The sequence below is a fragment of the Nanorana parkeri genome, unplaced genomic scaffold (assembly GCF_000935625.1).
Source record: "Nanorana parkeri isolate BGI_ZX_2015 unplaced genomic scaffold, ASM93562v1 scaffold325, whole genome shotgun sequence".
Taxonomy (NCBI): domain Eukaryota; kingdom Metazoa; phylum Chordata; class Amphibia; order Anura; family Dicroglossidae; genus Nanorana; species Nanorana parkeri.
The window spans coordinates 1,191,282-1,210,617 of NW_017306593.1; the positions used below are offsets into that span (position 1 = coordinate 1,191,282).

The following is a 19,336-nucleotide window of genomic DNA, read 5'->3' on the forward strand; positions in this document are numbered from 1 at the left end:
TGAGTCCAACTCCCCTGTACATTCACCTCACCCTCTCTCCTGACCCTCCAGAAGACTCGGCTCCCTGCACATTCACCTCCTCTCCTGACCCTCCTGCAGGCTCAGCCCATCTCCCCTTCACACGGTCCCCCTCTCCTAGATTAAAAATTCGTGTTTTTTTTTTGCATTTTTATTCTTTTTTAAGTCCCCCGCCCCCACATGCACGCACATCCAATGCAAATATGGCACATCCAACGCGTGTTTGTGTTGTATGTGCGTGCACGTGGGGAAAGGGGAAACTTAAAAAAATATTTTACTTTAATTTTTACCTTTTTTTTTTACACTCTTTATTGCTATCACATAGCGGGTTAAAAAGCCCCTTATGTAATAGCACATATAATGTGACAGGTCCTCTTTATGGAAACATCAGGGGTATTTCAGACCCCTAATATCACCTAGGGATCACAAAGAAGCTGATGAAACAGAGATCTGCTTCCCCAGCTTGTTCTTCTGGGAGCCAGAGAATGTGCCCTGTGACATCGGAAGTAATGTAATTCACATCATTTCCAGGTCCAGCGATCGGAGGAGAGATCAGCGGCGCCACACTGTACAAGCGATTCGGCGCCTGTATAGATACCGGATCGCTTGTATTTGAACAGCAATCTCCAGCTGTTTAAAAACGGTACCAAGAACAAAGCTGAGGCAGCAGCAGTCGTTTTCTTGGTATAGCCACTTCCAGCGGATGACGTACATTTACAAGACCCTGCTGGAAGTGGTTAATGAGCAAACACGCAAAAACACAGCAAACGCGCATTTTCAAGCATTTCCCAATGAGTCTGTGGGGCCGAAACTAGCTGTAATGTGCCGGGAAAAAAAAAAGTTCATGTCCTTTTCCAGGGACAGGCATTTTGCTTATTGCGCTCCAATGTGAACAGGGCCATAGAAATTCATTGGATTTTTGGGGGGGCATATTTCTTGAGCGTTTTTTAGGGCAGAAAAAGTGCTAAACCAGTGTAAACTCAGTGTAAACCAGGCCTTAAGGTTTCCACATGCAATACAGACACAAATGTAACTGTTGTGATATACAACATGTCTTAATGTAACTTAAAATTAGATTAAACCAAGTTTAAGGCCTGGTTCACACCTGTACGTTTTGTAGCGCGTTCAATGCTCTACGAACGCTCTACAAAACTCTCAAACATGAAAATCCCATTGTTTTCTATGGGTATGGTTCACACCTTGCCGTATTTCAGCCCGTCTGAACGAGCTACAAAACATCCTACGCCTGAAAAGGTACATGAGCTTCTTTGCGGCGTTTTTGTCGCGCGTTTCCTTTGGGATACAGCCAAGTAGCCTCGGAAACGCGCGTTGGTCGCGCGTTTTTTTAACCGTGAATCGCGGTGAAACGCACGACAAGCGCGCATATATTAGATACGCCTAGGTGTGAACAGAGCCTTATAAAGAATAATATGAAGTATTTTTTTTAAAAAGACCAGTAATTAGAAATGCATTGATTATAAACAACTTGCATATGACATTTTTATTTCTTTCAAGCAGAAGTGCAACTCTAAAATATTAAAATGAAAAACGATATTGGCTGTAATGCCATTGAACATATTACCTATTATCCGTCCATTCAGGATGGAACTGGAAGTCCAAAGAGATTGGTTCTGATTGGATATTTTCCCAAATCATCTCTCCTTAACATGTTAGTCTAGTTTTAGTTAGTCGGCTAAAATGTCAATATATTTTCATTATAGTTTTAGTCATAACTTAATTTTTATTTAGTTTGTCACTGTAAAAGTGTTGCTGATGAAAACTATGACAAAAATGATTAGTCGATGAAATTAGCACTGGATTTAACTCCTGAGTGTAGTGTCACTTTAACTCGTTGTGTCCTGTAATGTACGATCCAGAAATCTGTGTTCTATTTATCTCACTTTGCACTTTAGTATATCAGACCCTATGTGTAGAAGAGACAATTGACAGGGTACTCATTGAGCTGTACAGTGAGATATTTGGACACCATGATGTCAGTCAAAGTGGTGCTAAATGTCAACTGATTATTTCAGCTCTCAACCAAACTTTCCTCAAGTCCTCAAATGGCTGGTCTCATAGAGGATTAAATGTGCAGGAATCATGGCACCTGTAATCCAAATAGAGTCTAAGATGGCCCCTGCCTTGGCTGATATATAAGGGTATAGTTTCGCTTGAAGTTGCCGGTGAGAAAATAATTTCTGAATTACCATATTAGATTATGTCAAGATAGGAAAATATTAGAATGGTAGTTCCGATGACCCCATAGTTTTTCCAACATAGACATACGGAGTTAAGCTGGGTACACATGCTTCGAAATTTGTCTGGTTCTTGATGAACCGGGTGAAATTAGATGCCTGGGTACCGCTGTTGGCAAATTTCCGACCAGCATCCCTCAATCAGCTGATCGAAGGAGCATGTTGGAAATTTTCCAGCCAAATAGGGTTAGCAGCCAATGAGCTGACAGCTCTGTTTGAGTATTTTGACTGCTGTCAGAATACAAAGGAAACAGCAGGAGATTCCTCGATCAACGCTCATAAGCACTGATGGAGGAATCTGTTCTATTTTCTTCATTCAGTCAGGTTGAACGAAGAAAATAGAAGTGTGTATACCCAACTTTAGAATACCCTGTTGCCAGAGGGCAGTGTAGTTTAGTTCACTATTTATCAAGAGTTACTGTCGATCCCCAGTGTCACATGAGGGAAGTGGGGCTATGTAGAGATGTGCAGCCTTTACCAGGGAATCTCCCAAAGAAACTTAGTTTGCTGATGGTTTGGTGTTTGCTCCAGTACTGACAGATGATGTGCCAGTAGATTACTGAAGTGAATTGTCAAGTCACTAAGCAAGCGTGATTATTGACTTTGTAAGAAAGCTGTGGTCAGGGTGAGGCAGTATCCAGGCAAAGATGGGCATTGGTCAGATAAGGCAGAGTCAAGACACAAAAAGAGGTCAGGTCAGACAGCAGGCAAGTGAACAAGGGAATCCAAATAACAGTTACAGACATAACCATAATAGCAGCAGAGATCACAAATCTAGTACTTTTTATTTGCTGCTTAGTGAAATCACAGGCATGCCAGTGTGCCATATCCACAGTACCTCTGCAAGTCATACAGATCTATGGCACCAGCTCTTTATACAGCTTTAGCCTGTCTTTAGAATGATCAGCAGCATAAATGAAATAAAGTAGTAACTGCATTTTAGACCAAGGGTAAAGAATTTGGTGGCACAATATATGGTAAATAATGTGACAAGCATTAAGATGGCTGTGAATGGGCCACAAAAATGACCTACAAGGGCCTGTAATCATCATTTATGTGTCAGCAGTGGGTAGTGTTAGTGCTTACAAACCTTGATCTGTACTACTTTTTGGTGTTCTAACAATATTATTAATATTTTTTATGTCACAGAATCCATGGTATATCAGAATGATGCACTCATGTTTTCTTACCAGAATAATGTTGCATCCAAATAACAGGAGTTGCAGTGACCCTGTATCCCCTTTTTCCAGCCAATCATACATTCTAATGCTTCTTCATCTGCTGCAGGTGGAGTGTTCTCCTCAACACATTTGCTAGTATAGTCTTGGAATGCTGTAATGCAAATAGATACCAGAAGTTAGACAAATCTGTAAACATTTTTGTTTTCCAACATTGCCATAAATATCCTATAACTATCTGAAGCCAGCAATGCTTACCGATAGAGTTACATCTCTGAATTTGATTGGTTGGCCCATGCAGGGAATAGAAACGAGAGTCTGGTCGGCAGTTTCGAAGTTTCACAAACAAGGCCTTATTGGGTCCACAATAAAAACATCTCGCTCCTCTGTAAACTCCATCTGTGTAGGCAGTGGGGAGCTCCTCCTCCTATCAAAACAATAATAACAAAATCTAATACTAACGGTACAAACATTCCAAAGCTGGGTGGCTGCACACAGATGCTTTATGAGTAATATATATATATATAAAAAAACATGCTTTAAAAAGGAGAACTATGGGGTTAAGGCTTTTCCCCATAGTTCTCCTTAGGGTAACGGGAGGACACAAACTAGCGTCCTCCAGGCACCCTAGGCTCAGTATACCGCAAGCTGCTGCTCGCGGTATACTGAGACGCCGCAGCTGCAGCGGATCCCGACAATTGTGCCGGGATCCACCCAGCTGTGTGACTGACAGCTGGCTCTGCCTATCTAGAGGCAGAGCCAGCTGTACCCGCCCCCTCCCCCGTCCGTTCCGCCAGTCAGCGCTGGTGGATCAGAGCGGGGAGGGGGTAATCCAGCCCCTCCTCGGGCATGGCAGAGAGCCGTGACAGGATCGAGAGGTGAGCGAACGCCGGTATGTGTTCGCTCACCTCCCGATCTACTGAGCCGGCCTGTGACAGTCTCATTGTCACAGGTCGGCTAGAACTATGAGGTGAGTGAAAAGCACTCACCTCATAGTTCTCCTTTAACAGATTTAGCCATAACTAGGAGATGGTAAGAAATAACTTTCACCGCAGTTAGAGAGTCAACACGTAACCATAGCACCAAAGTTTGACAGCTGAAGAACAACTCAGTTCACATAAAAAGCATGATTGTAATTCAACTCAATTCCTGACAAAATGATATGATCAACAAATGCAAATTCAGAATATACTAACATTTTAATCTAAACTGCCAGCAAGTAATGAGCCTCATGACACCAGAAGACACCAGTCAAAAGAGTTGGCCACTGCTTTCTGTGGTTGGTGGAGACATACCTGGCTGTGCCAGTCACAAAGGGTGGGGGCTTTGCAAGTTTTACCTGCTGAGAGAAGCCAAACTAAACCTTCCTATCCACCGAGGACGGTTACTCTCTATTTGGATCCTTGCCATGGTGTTGCACACATGTGATCAGCTATGACACCAGCCATTTGAGGGCTTGAAAGTTGATACATGCATTCTGGCAACTGTGACAGTTCTCACCAGGGGGCCTTGAATGTAGCATACACTGCACATGTGCTAGATTGCAGAATGTAAACAAATACACTGCAGGAAATAGAATTTTGAGAAAGGATTCAAAGGAGAACTATGAGGTGAGTGAAGATCACTCATCCTCATAGTTCGAGCCGACGTGTGACAATGAAACTCAATAGATCGGGAAGTGAACGAGCACATACCGTCGCTCGCTCACTTCTCGATCATCTCCCTGCAGATAGCGGTGACTGTCAGTCACCACTCCCCGCAGGGATTCCCCCCCCCTCCCCGATCCTCCAGCGCTGACTGGAGGAACGGACGGGGGAAGGGGGCGGATACAGCTGGCTCTGCCTCTAGATAGGCAGAGCACGCTGTCACTCACGCAGCTGGGTGGATCTCGACAGTATTGTCGGGATTCGTGCCGGCTGCGGCGGTTTCAGTATGAAAAGCTGTAGCTCGCAATATACTGAGCTTTGGGTCACGGGAGGACGCTAGTTTGTGTCCTCCTGTGACCCTTAAGAGAACTATGGGGAAAAACAATTACCCCATAGTTCTCTTTTAATAACATGTATTATTCCAGCTTAGATTTTCTTTTGGGAAACATTTAAATTGGTGGGATTACTTCTGCTTTAAATATTGGCATTTTTTGCAACCAAGCAATCCGGAGTTCTGGACTACATGCAGGTGAATGGAAATGGGTGCATGAACACATCATTCATCTGTAGATTTGTCAACTTCTTACTGCATATTCAGGCTCAGCTGCTTGGGGGTCAAGTGAAGAATATGTCAGTCCATCATTCATTGATAATTTACCTGCATATTAGGATAAAGCTGACCATACACCTATATATTATGTGCAGACTTTCTATGGTCAGATGGAAAAAGTGCAACAGATTCCGTCATCTATGCTAAACTGTGTGGATGGAGGAATCTCCCACTGGGCCAAGCTTCAGTATCTTGCTAGTCGGCCCCGCTGGCTCCCAAAATGCCTGAGCAATGCTGCATCCAATCAGATTGTTCAGGTATTTTGAGAGCCAGCGGGGTCGTGTTTATGGTGTGAACTGGCCCGTAAAGCAATAGCTATACTATCGGCGCACATTGTAACTGTGAATTGTAAGAAACAGAGAAAGCTGCTGAAGGTGGCATAAAATCACCTACAATGGATTCTGCTCCTTGATGTTTAAAAGTTTTAGTTTCCTGCAAAATCAGCTGGTCTCCTGAGTGCTTGCCCTGATATCCGGTTTTAGGGTGGCACCTTTCCCTTGCGGGGTCCTATGGAGCCACCCTTGTGTGTGCTAGTATGCTGTGTGTGTCTCCAGAAACACACAGACACAGCAAGGCAAAGCCACTCTCCTGCTTCCCCCTCCCTTCTCCAAGCTAGTAGATAGACAGTTGCTGGAGACTTCTCTGTCCCTTGTGATCTTGTACTGGACTGGAAGTTCAGGGAAGCTGAGCTGAGAGAGTTGGTGCCAGCTGTTTGGAAACATGATGACTGTTACAGCAGAACTCTGTGGAAAATTATTCTTATCCTTTGCAGTAGGGCTACCCTTACACTGCAAGTGTTAAGTGCTCTATTTTGTCTAGGTTAAAAAATAAAGTTATACTCACCCAATCATCTGAGCCTGCTGAGTTCTGCCTCACTCCCCTCCCTTGCAGCGTTCTAAGGTCCAGTGTGTCATCACATCCTATACAATGTGTATAGGATGTGAGGACGCCGAGGTACACACCATCCTGGAGCCGAGGAGGAGACAGACGGAAGGGACCAGTCTAAGAAGAAGCTGGCTCGGAGGATCGGGTGAGTATAACTTTGTTATTTTGAAACCTAGACAAAAACAAGCACTTAACACTTGCAGTGCAGGGGCAGCCTTACTGCAAGGGTTAAGAATCATTTTTCCCAGAGCTCTGCTTCAAGTGCTTGGGCGAACAAAGCACTTTGCTGGCCAACACATATTTGTTTGACCTGGGCTCATTATTGAAAAAAAATGTTGATAGTTTAATACTACTTTAACTATTATTCCTAGAGTTCTAAAAAAAAAACATGGATTCAACATCAATGCGTGTGGTCAGTATTCCAACTGGCTCATGTATGGATTTCATTTCAGTATATATTAATGTATTACCAAATATAAATGGTTCCGCACTGTGGAACAGATTCTTAATATGCTGAAGTGAACAGAAAATGTTAAAAACGATTTTTTAAATCAACTAGCTGGTAGTACATGTAAAACTATTTTGGAAGTCTTTGTGAATAATACACACAATTTTACAAATGTTAGAATTTTTCACAGGCAAGATTACCATTTCAAGGCCAGCAATGGTTTCGGGAGAGTCAGGGGTAAGCCCAATCCATCGGATGACTCCATATATGGGAGGATCGTTCACCTCAACCATGGAATTGAGTTCCAGGCCATGTCTTATAGAGTCTGGTTCAGATAACAGGCTGTCATTCCCAGGAGGACAGTACAGATTGAAAGGAGGGTGGTGATCTTCCGACGGCTGGTTAGATACTTGCTGATCTTCTACTTCAAGAGGATTGTTCAGTGGTTGTGGTTCATCTTCTTCACCTGTGAAATATTGTGCTGTTTACTTTACAGAAACATGATAGAGCTCTTCCAAAGCCATGGATTTTGCAGTGATCATAGACCAAATGATAGTGTACTTTTTTATTTTGGACTCACAAACTCTCTACACATAGATTTCTATACTTTGCATTTGTACTTTTTCATTACTCTATCTACTGCTCTTTTAAATACGCCTGTTGTTCTACACAGACAAATACTTCATATATAAAAGCCATACACCAGGCGGATGCCATTCACATGGCACTAGCGCCCCAAGATGGTGCTGATGAGCATAGGAATCACCTATACTTGTCAGCGCCATCTAGGGGCACAAGTGCCGTGCGAACGGCATCCTCCTGGCTATATGAGGGGCAGAACTAAAATAAATGAACCCCTTACAGTTTAGTGTTTCTTGTATGCAGGTACAGTATTGAACAACGTCTTCTTTTTACCCATAACTGCGGTGTGCATGTGTGGTAAAGGCATATGGTGGAGGAACAATAGATCATAAGCTTTATCACTCAAAAGGTAGGGGCTTATCTAAATAGATCAATATAATTTTTAACCCACTGTATATTTTAATGCTTAAAGTGCATCTAAAGCTAAAACTTTATGGATAAAACTTTTATGGATAAAAATAGAAAAGGGCTAGAGCAACACCTATTGCTGTCTGCGTCCCACTCTGCGTCACTCTCTCTATGTGTACTGGTAGCCACTATAACCAGGACTGAAAGTAACAGAAGATGCTAAATTTTGAGTCACTTGTTTTCTGGTAACCACTATCTCAGAGAGTTTTCCTTTTACTTCCTGTTGTGCCTATAAGATAGTAGGTGATGGAAATTCTCCACAATGCGTATAAAACAAAACCTGACAAGGCTTTTGGCCATTAGGCTCTCACATACTCGATCCAACAAAATGGTTTGGCTTCATAAAAACTTTTATAAACAGGGTTTTTTATTTTTAAAGCAGAACTCCAAACAAAACGAAAAAATGAACAGACCATTAAGACCCCGTTCACATTGAGCGATTTATCGCGCGGTAATTCCCGCGATATCGCACGGTAATTTGCTCCAATGCAATCCAATGGGGCAAAGGGTCCTGCTGTCGCGGGTCGTGTGTCGCTACAGCAGGACCCTTTTTGGAGCGGATTTAGCCGCGATTCAAGCTTGCTCAATGCAAGCTTGAACGCGACATCGCGCGGCAAATCTCGCGATGTCGCGCGATTTGCATATGGGAACGGTGGGAACGGGGCCTAAAAGATAAAATAACAAAACCAAACAAACAATTCAGTTTCTCTTAGTTTCTCTTCCTATAAGCATGCTCCATCTCCACACATGAACTGATGGGCTTCTTGTACTGTTTCATCCTTTCACACTTCTACTCTGCTGTACAAAAACTGAAGGAGGCTGATACCAGGTGAAATTCAGGTACTTACACTACTTGTATTTAAAAAATACATTAGGCATGTGTGATTGCACAGCTGCATGTATATGTGCTTGGAGTTTAGCTTTAAATTGGCAATAAAAAAAAAACACCTTTTTGAAGCATCCACTAAATGTTTATATTGGAGTAGGCACATCCCTTAGATTAAACCTGTACTATCTGCATAACAGGTAAAGTAACAGAGATGCTAGGTTGTAGGTTGTAGTAGGTTGTATATTCTTAGCTTCACAGTGCTGCCTGCAATCTAGACACAAACCTATCACCTAGATGACTATGCTTGGCCTGGGTAATAAGTCACTCAGGCACCAAGCATAGTAGTGTAAGAGGCTGGGGTTTGTGTGCAGGTACACCCTACCCAGACTTTTGGGCTCTCCAGGGGAGGACGTAACTGTGAAGTCAGGAACAGGACGTGTATGGTATATGAAATTGACTAGTATAGCATAGAAAAGTCTTATATGTCATGGCCAGCATTATACAAATGGTATGGAAACAGGCAGATTTATAGGGTTGAGCTATTACAAAACTGCAGTTCCTTTTCAGGACAGCTTCTGGTGGGTTATTTATATAATGAATTCAGAAAGAAAACCAGGCAGCAATTTGCTTTTGGTAATCCTTTCCAGAGTGTGTGTTTTTTTGAAAGGCATATTATTTAACAAATACAGACTCCTACTTTCTACGACTTGGCAGGGTAGCGAATAATCCAAGATAAATGTTTTTAATGAAGTGAAGAAACTGCTCAGTTTCCAGCTTTTGCAAGTGTTATGAACACTGGGCGCGCTACACACACCCAAACAAATGTCATTGAAGTACACAGGGCATGTGTAGTACATCCTGTTATTCAGCCCCGTTGCTCTCCCTCTCCTACATTTGCAGGAGCTGCTTGTGTGAATAGTGCGGCTATTACAGCAGCCGCTGTCAAAAAGCAACCTTCTGACACGGTGTATATAAAAATTGTTCAGAAGAGGGATAGAAAGATACAAAGTAACCATGTTACTTTTCTATCTTTTTTATTTAACTTTACTGCAGATCAAAGGCATCCGATTCCATCTATATATGATGTGAGTTAAAGGAGAACTATGAGGTGAGTGCTTTTCATAGTTCTAGCCGACCTGTGACAATGAGACTGTCACAGGTCGGCTCAGTAGATCGGGAAGTGAGCAAACACATACCGGCGTTCATTCACTTCTCGATCCTGTCACGGCTCTCTGCAGTGACAGTGGAGGAGCTGGATTCCCCCTCTCCGCTCCGATCCTCCAGCGCTGACTGGCGGAACGGACGGGGGAGGGAGCGGGTACAGCTCTAGATAGGCAGAGCCAGCTGTCTCTCACGCAGCTGGGCGGATCCAGACATAATTGTTGGGATCCGCTTCAGCTGCGGCGTCACAGTATACCGCGAGCTGTAGCTCGCGTGTACTGAGCTTAGGGTGACGGGAGGACGCTAGTTTGTGTCCTCCCGTTACCCTAAGGAGAACTATGGGGAAAAGCCCTGACCCCATAGTTCTCCTTTAAAGGAAAAGTATTGTTAGAGTAAAATATACTCTTCCCAATAGTTTTGAGCCAGCATGTGATACTGCAGCTGTCACATGTCAGCTCTATAGATCGGGAACGGAGCAATCACAAACTGCTGATCCCTCAATTCATGGCTTCTGTCTGTAGCGTGGTGTCTGTCAGTCACTTCCCCCGCAGCGATTCCCCCTCCCCTCTCTATTCCTTCAGCGCTCACCGCAAGGATTCCCCCCGGGCACAGCAGGCTCTAGAGAGACAGAGCCAGCTGTCAGTCAGGTATCAGGGTAAATCCAGACAATCTTTCCCGGGACTTTGGGCAGTGGACTTTGGGTCACAGGAAGACATTAGTAAATGTCTTCCTGTGACCCCAAAAGAGAACTACGGCCAAAAAAAAAATGTTTGGCTTTAGTACCCTTTTACCACAATCTAACTAGTACACAAAAGAAAAAAAAAAGCATTGCCTACTCAGCCTTAATTAGCTAATTCCTACCCTTCTTCCCTGAGCTATTATTTTGCTGCTGATTTTTATTTTTCTAGCATTCATATTTGAACATTTTGTTCATTAATGTTTTTAGTTTTGCATTAAAAAACAGCACAAATTAAAAAAAAAAACCTTTAATTCACCTTGTAAATAACTCTGCAATACTTTTTATCAGGATCATAATTTTAGTGTCATTTTAAAAAGCACACAGCAATAGATACACTTCATACTTTTTATTTACAGTAAACCTATTTTTTTTGCAAACTAACACTTCTCAAAATAGAAACAAATTGTTCTTTTGGGTTTTATGTTTTTATGGATGGCAAGACAATATCACCAAAGAAAGCATTGTTTTTCCTTAAAAAATGCATTTGTATTACTTGGTTATCTTAAAGTGACACTAAACACAAGAGTTAAATCTTAAAAATGCATTCATGTACCTTAACCATTAACAAAAATGTATCTTATATGTGTATCACTCAACGTTACAACACACACAGGGACTATGGGGAAAAGTAGCCACCCTCCAGAAGTGTCAGCACAATTATTCGAGGATCTACAGCCAAATGATACACAAATACGATACATTTTTGTTAATATTTAGGAAACTTAAATGCATTTTTAAGAGTTAACTCCTAAATTTAGTATCACTTTAAGCAATGACAATCATATTGTTGAATAAACAGGCTCATAGCAAATACATACAAAATGCTCTGGTCCATAGGAGGTATACAGGTGTGTCCATACACCAAGGGGTCTATTTATAAGCATTTTGTAGAGCCATTCACCCTGTGAATCTCTGTGAATGTTTAGATTTCCTTTTCAGGTTGAATGTACATCCTATACTCTATCTTGCTTTATCTAGTGGCCATTATGCAGTATTTTCCAAATATACATTCAACCACAAAAGAATATACTAAGAGCGCTTGTTTTTGCCTCTATTTGCACAGAACGTTCATATAGACTCACAGACCAAATGGCTCTGCAAATTGGTTTATAAATAGACCCCATAATGATGATTTGTTTGTATCATGATTACATCTATTAATGTATTTTTGGGGAATTGATAGAAATAAATGGGCAGCTCAGTAAATAAACAATTGTTTTAACCACAAAGAAAAACTTGACCTTTGTAAAACATTGAGCTGAATTCAACCATAAAAATATGTTTGTTTGTTGCGTCCTGCACATACTTTTAAAGTGACATTAAACCCTCAGATTTTTTAACATAAACCAATACTGTAATGTGTGCCTTACTGTAATCCATGGTTGTTTCCCTTCTCTTTGCTGCTCTTCCTTTTAAATCTGTATCTCTTCTCATGCTGGGCAGAACTTCTGTTTTGCAGCAGACTGCCTTGTCTCAGGAATGGATACAGGAAGAGGCACTCAGCTGCAAAGGGAAGTTCTCCCCAAGTATGAGAACAGATACATATTTAAAAGGAAGAGCAGCAAAGAGAAGGGAAACTACCCTGGATTACAGTAAGGCACACATTACAGTATTGTTTTATGTTAAAGAATCTGAGGGTTTAATGTCACTTTAAGCAAAGGATAGTTTGAAATAGTCAAACCTATAAACCTGATGACAGTTTATTGTAACATGAATGACCAGTATAAGCCCACCTATACCACGATCAGACATAAGCACATATAGAAATGTTCAATTTGTCCACTCTCCTCCAGCTGTTATAAAGGAAACCTACAGAATAATTTAGTTACTCATTTGGAGGTTACATCATTTGACCACTATGTATACAGAGTATATATGTGCCAATTATCCTTGTCATTTCAATGATCTTTAGCTTTTATGGAATTCACACACCCATACAACTCTGTAAATATCATAACATTAATGTTAATGTATTTTTTAGGTGAGAGGAAACTGAAGATAAAGGTCTAATTAGCAGCTCAAAAATACTGTAGCTGTGATCCAAGGCTCACTTTAGGCCTTTGTGACCTAAGCCAATGTATTTATTGTATGTGAAGCTAAAATTAGAGCCATATTGTCTTGACTAAATGACATTACCTTGTACCGTGGTCTCCTCTGGAGCACAAGGCTTCCTGCTCCTTTCTTCAGCCGGTGGCACTGCTGAAACAAAGTAAAAACATCAGACAATGTATACCGAATGCTTAGATACAATGTACATAATGGGATGGAAAGGAAACCCACAGGATGAAATCATAACCTCAAAGCAGCCAGGAATGCCAGGCCACATTATTTAAAGGGAATTTATTGTCTATGCAATAATTTTTTACACATACATGTAAAGGCATGTATGTAAACTGTTTCTATGTATATTTTGTAATTGTATACACAGGGAAGCCATATTTGATCATTACATACTCAGACTCTGTTTTACTACATCATGATGGCTGTGCTTTACTGCTCCTTCTCACAATACAAGTATACGCATTGGCTGTCTCCTTAACAACAATGCACTCCCTGTCTGGCCTATTTCATCTGGTTAGGTATTAAAACAGACACTGTTGGCTTGCTCCCATTGAAACTCACTACGCCAGCACTCCCCTTCTCCTTTCTCCATCACAGTCAGTGATTAAATCTCTAGCTGGCTAGTGTTGGATGCCAGGAGTGGTGCCATCACTCATGGGACAATGCTTGGGCCAAGCAACCACCATCACATAGGAGAAGTTCATACACTGCCCCATGCAGCAGGTATCATTACCAGCTGAGGCAGTTGAAGAAGCTGGAATATGGAAGGTGAATATAAGGTGGTCAGGGGAGGGGACATTCACACAGACACTGTCACTTTGCCCTCAATGTGCAAGGTGAAAGTGTCACTTTAAGAAGGGAGATTTTGTTCCATTTATCAGTTATTCTATACATTGCTTTATTTAGCACAATAACAACAATATTTTACAAAATGCTTGTAAAAATAGGGTGATAAAAATTTGCCTAAAGAGACCCTGCCCACAACTTGACAAATTGCAAGAGCACAGAATGTGCCGTTGAACTTGCTAGAAAAATTGACCAGACAATTCCCTAGTACAGGCCTTGCCTCCTTGCACACCATAGCCCTCTCCTTTTCAGTGTGCAAATACTGTCTGTGCTAACCCAGGTCCCCATACCTCTTTGCCAGAGGAGGAGTAAAGGGGAATACTATAGTGTCAGCTCTGAGTCTGCTGGGGCTGCTGATATCCAAGGTGGTGGCACTCAGCAGCCTAAAATATGTTAGATGTGGAACCGGAAATTTTTTTGGAACTGAATATTTAGCGACAGTGTCTCTTTAAGGAAAGTACTGCACACATTACTCAAATTAGCTTCTCCATATATTATACGGATGTTTTAAAAACTGTTTGCTTTAACATACTTTCAAGTTTTTATTATTGCCTGTAACCTCGCTAATTTAGTTAAGATTTGAAAATGAAAGAGAGAATCTGATTGATTGCCATGCACAGCTGCTCCAGATTGTGTCTGCTCCAGTTTTGATAAATCCCCCCTCTAGGTGTTCTCAGAACGGCTTCTCTGCTGAAAGAGCAACCCTGTGTGTTTTCAGAGAAGAGGGGAAGCCACTCAGCTCAGTAACATTACAGGACCCGGATGATTCGTCTAAAGCATTGTAGTAGCTCTGGCTGCTACAGTGCTTTACAGGATCCCTGTGGGCTGCTCAATTATGACATATACCTGTATGGGGACAAGCTGGACCAATGGAAAATATAAAAAAATGGCTTTACCTGGAGTTCAGCTTTAAAGTAGCAGCACAGTATCGTATACTTTGCACTCATACATATAGCTCTTTAATGTATTTCTCTATTTTAAAGCATTTTTTGGCTCTTGTATCTATTTAACACAAAAAGGTGGATGATGAAGGTATTTTTTAAACTCAGATATCAATCAAGATACAAAGAAGATGATGCTAATCAGGGTATAATTCATGCCATGTGAATCAATGACTGATTACCACATTGTCACAAGGATTTTTAAGTATGCAAGTATATGAGGTATGATGTTATCTTTAGTCTCTGTATAATTCGGTCACCTAGAAAATATTCCTGTTAGAGAAGGGTTGATGAGGATGGCACATGAACAGTGGCCCCAGGGCATGGGTCTGTAATACATTGTACACATGGATGCCTGGGGTACATTGTACATATTTAAAGCTCAATTGAATATGCAATTATGTGCTGTACTGTATATAAACTGCCGAATGTGCCAGAATTGTTTCAGTTTTGCTCACACACTCTCATAAATTGAACACATTTGCTACACTCTATAGGCAGAAGATGGTATCACTATTCTGAGCCCATAGCTCAGTAGCTTTTTGCATCAATCTACTCAGTCAGCATTATCCATCTCATTTTTCTTAAAGGAGAAGCATAGGGAGAGTAAAATGTACTCTTCCCAATGCTTAGAGTGGGTGTGTGACACTGCAGCTCTCACATGCCAGCTCTATAGATTGAGATTCGCTGATCGCTCACCTCAGTCTTTTCCCTGCAGAGAGCGGTAACTATCAGTCACCGCTCCCCGCAGGGATTACCCCCTCCTCTCTCTATTCCTCCAGCGCTCATTGGAGGGACAGACAGGGAAAGGGGCAGGAGCAGCTGGCTCTAGAGAGGCAGAGCCAGTTGTCATTCAGGCAGTGCGGTGGATCCCAAAAATATTGTCAGGATCCTCCCTGGCTGCATTGTGGCTCTGCGCTGTCAGCAAATAGTGGGCAGTAGCCCGCTAGATGCTGACTTTGGGTCACAGAAGTACATTAGTAAATGTACCCTGTTGAACCCAAAGAGGGCTGAAGTCAAAAAAAGCTTGGCTTCAGTCCTCTTTTAGGTCAAATTAACACATCTAAGAGATACAGAAGTGTAAATAATGGCAGCCATCCATTATGGAGAATTAAAGCAAAATTAAGTTGAAATGATTTCTGATTGGTTGCTATGGGATACTGAAGTCTGCACTCCCCCAATGCATTTTGCAGCTTTATTAAAAAGTCCAGTAATTTAATTAGAGCTCCTAAATCAGAAAAATCCACAAGAACATTATGCCGGAATATCATAAAAAGTTACCTTTGTCTTTCTCGACACCTCGAGCCATCTCTTGGTCTTTCTCAGCACCTCTTGGTGAATCATTTTCTTTTGGGCTGACCCTTGGTCCCTCTCGGTCTTTCTCATCAGCTCTCGGTACCTCTCGGCCTTTCTCCACAAATCTTGGTGGGCTCGGTTGCCTAACTCCCCGTGACAAAAAAGTCACTGGCTTCTGGTGGTTTCTGTGCCTGCGAACCAATTCATCTGCTTCTGCTGAATGCTTGTCGTCCATGTCACCCTGTTTCCGAACTGGGGTTCTTCCCAAATCCCGCTCCAGCCTACTTCCTGGAACAAAGACTCCGCAATTCTCATCACAGTGGAAAAACCTGTGTCCACGAAATGTGCCATCGGTGAAACCCTTTCCCTCTGCAGATCCCTGTGGATAGACAACAGGAGAATATGAAATCGAACAACTGACTTTTACTTGAAGTCACTATACAATTGTTTTTATATAGTACCATCAGATGATGATGTTCTTTCAAATGGGTATGCAGTAAGCCCAGTTTCATTGTTAAAACTGAACTCCAGGATCATGGTAACTTTTTTACCATAGCTTCCTCTGCCCAATTACACAGAAAAATGCTTATGTGTTTTTTGTTTTTTTTAGGAATGCCTTACTTTTTTTACTTATTCTGTAACATCATCAAACGCTTCTGCATCCTGTGCAGTTCCACAGACGCCATTGGGAGGATCAAATGAGGCAGAGCATGTCACATTCAACATGCTTACCCAGAGGAACTAAGCACTACATTTCCCATGTTAAAGGAGAACTATGGGGTTAAGGCTTTTCCCCATAGTTCTCCTTAGGGTAACGGGAGGACACAAAGTAGCGTCCTCCCGTCACCCTAGGCTCAGTATACAGCTACAGCTCGCGGTATACTGAGGCGCCGCAGCTCAAGCAGATCCCAACAATTATGTCTGGATCCGCCCAGCTGCGTCACTGACAGCTGGCTCTGCCTATTTAGAGGCAGAGCCAGCTGTACCCGCCCCCGTCCGTTCCACCAGTCAGCGCTGGAGGATCGGAGCAGGGAGGGGGGAATCTAGCCCCTCCCCTGTCACTGCAGAGAGACGTGACAGGATCGAGAGGCGAGCGAACCCGGTATGTGTTCGCTCACCTCCCGATCTACTAAGCCGACCTGTGACAGTCTCATTGTCACAGGTCGGCTAGAACTATGAGGCGAGTGAAAAGCACTCACCTCATAGTTCTCCTTTAATCCACTGATATGCTGAGCACTGCTCTGGCAATCTGGTGGGGTCTGTGTGCTGTGCCGCTCGTTCACACCCACAGAAAGAAGGAGGTGTGGTGATCAGCACAGCGCACAGTTGTCAATAAATGTGAAAGGGCTGCTTATGAAATGTACTACCCCAATTCCAAGAATGTTGGGATGCTGTGTAAAATCTACATAAAAGCAGAATGCAAATGATGGCAGCAACATTTCTCAAAAAAGTTGGGACAGGGCCATGTTTACCACAGTGTAGCTTCCCCTCTTCTTTTAACAACACTCCGTAAATGTCTGGGAACTGAGGAGACCAGTTGATGGAATTTTGGGAGAAGAATGTTGTTCCATTCTTGCCTGATATAGGATTCTAACTGCTCAACAGTCCTGGGTCATATTTTTCGTTTCAAGACTTGCCAAATATTTTCAATTGGTGAAAGGTCTGAAACTGCAGGCAGGCAGGCCAGTTAAGCACTTCTACTACGAAGCCAAGCTGTTGTTATAGATGCAGTTTAGCATTGTCCTGCTGAAGTATCCAGGGCCTCCCCTGAAAAAGACGTTTTCTGGATGGGAGCATATGCTGCTCTAAAACTTGGATATATCTTACAGCATTGATGGGTCCTTTCCAGATGTGCAAGCTGCCCATTCCATATGCACTAATGCACCCCCATACCATCAGAGATGCTGGCTTTTGAACTGAGCACTGGTAACAAGCCGGAAGGTCCCTCTCCTCTTTAGTCCAGAGAACGCGGTGCCCCATGTTTGCCAAAAAGAATGTCCAACTTCGATCATCTGACCACAGAACAGTTTTTCACTTTGTGACAGACCAATTCAAATGAGCTTTGGTCCAGAGAAGACGGTGGCGTATCACTTCTTCTTTGCATGATAGAGCTTTAACTTGCATTTTTGAATGGCACGGCAAACTGTGTTCACAGAAAGTGATTTTTGGAAGTATTACTGAGTCCATGCAGTGATGTCCATCACAGAATCATGCCTGTTATTAATGCAGTGCCATCATGGGCATCCAATGTTGCATTTTGGCCTTGTTCCTTGCGCACAGAGATTTCTTCAGATTCCCTGAATCTTCTGATGATATTATGCACTGTAGATGATGATATATTTAAAGTCTTTGCAATTTTAGGTTTAGGAACATTCTTCTGAAATTGTTCGACAATTTTTAACAGATTGGTGAACCTCTGCCCATCTTCACTTCTGAGACACTCTGACTCTCTAAGATGCTCTTTTTATACCCAATCATGTTACTGACCTGTTGCCATTTAACATAATTAGTTGCAAATTGTTCTTCCAGCTCTTCCTTGTTAGTACCACTTATTTTGCCAGCTTTTTCTTGCCCTGTCCCAACTTTTTTGAGACGTGTTGCTGCCATTAATTTCAAAATTACCTTATTTTTTTCTTAAAATGGTCCATTTTCTCAGTTTAAACATTGCATATGTTTTATATCTGCTATTGTGAATAAAATATGGATTTATGAGACTTGCAAATCATTGCATTCTGTTTTTATTGTTTTATTGTAGATTTTACACAGCATCCCAACTTTTTTGGAATTGAGGCTGTACAATCAGACAGGGAAGAATGAATTCACAAAACAAACAGCAACATGAAACATTTTAGGAAGTGAGAAATATGAAATTTACAATCAGATAGGGAACAATACAAAGCAACAGAAACATGAAACATTGTAGGAAGTGAAAAATGTGAAAAAGCTGCTTATGAAACATTAGATACGGAATACGGTATCCTATAAAAGGCATATACATTTTTGGGGGAAAGTACCAGACCTATAATTGCAGATGTTATATATTTCCGAGCATAATGAAAGTGCTTAGGGGATCATGTATTATTACGAAGCATGTAATTAGGGGCATGGAGATAACAAGATAGAAGTAGGATAAAAATGTATTGTATTTTCAGTGTTTTTTAGATAACAATTTATCAATGAACAACTTGATGTAAAAAAAATCTTAACAGTCTGTGTTTATCTTTTAAGAAGCCGTTTTACGTACTTAACTTGGAATTTTACGTACTTAACTTGGAGCAGAAATATTTTCTCATTATATTTGCAGGTTCTTTATTCTTTACAAAAGATTGGACTTTACTTCTCTTTCTCACAATGAAAATCTATAGGGTGTATT

The 19,336-nt window shown here is 41.8% G+C and overlaps 1 protein-coding gene across 1 annotated transcript in view; it reads right to left on the reverse strand.

Annotated features, from left to right (window-relative positions):
• Positions 1-19,336, reverse strand: part of LOC108788445 (ubiquitin carboxyl-terminal hydrolase CYLD-like) — a 44,363-nt gene that overhangs the window by 18,220 nt on the left and 6,807 nt on the right. The window contains exons 2-7 of the mRNA XM_018558201.1: positions 16,067-16,342; positions 14,528-14,531; positions 12,956-13,015; positions 7,241-7,506; positions 3,710-3,878; positions 3,464-3,605 (exon numbers count right to left, since the gene is read on the reverse strand). Coding sequence (XP_018413703.1) covers positions 3,464-3,605; positions 3,710-3,878; positions 7,241-7,506; positions 12,956-13,015; positions 14,528-14,531; positions 16,067-16,342 — 917 coding nt within the window. The remainder of the gene's footprint in view (positions 1-3,463; positions 3,606-3,709; positions 3,879-7,240; positions 7,507-12,955; positions 13,016-14,527; positions 14,532-16,066; positions 16,343-19,336) is intronic.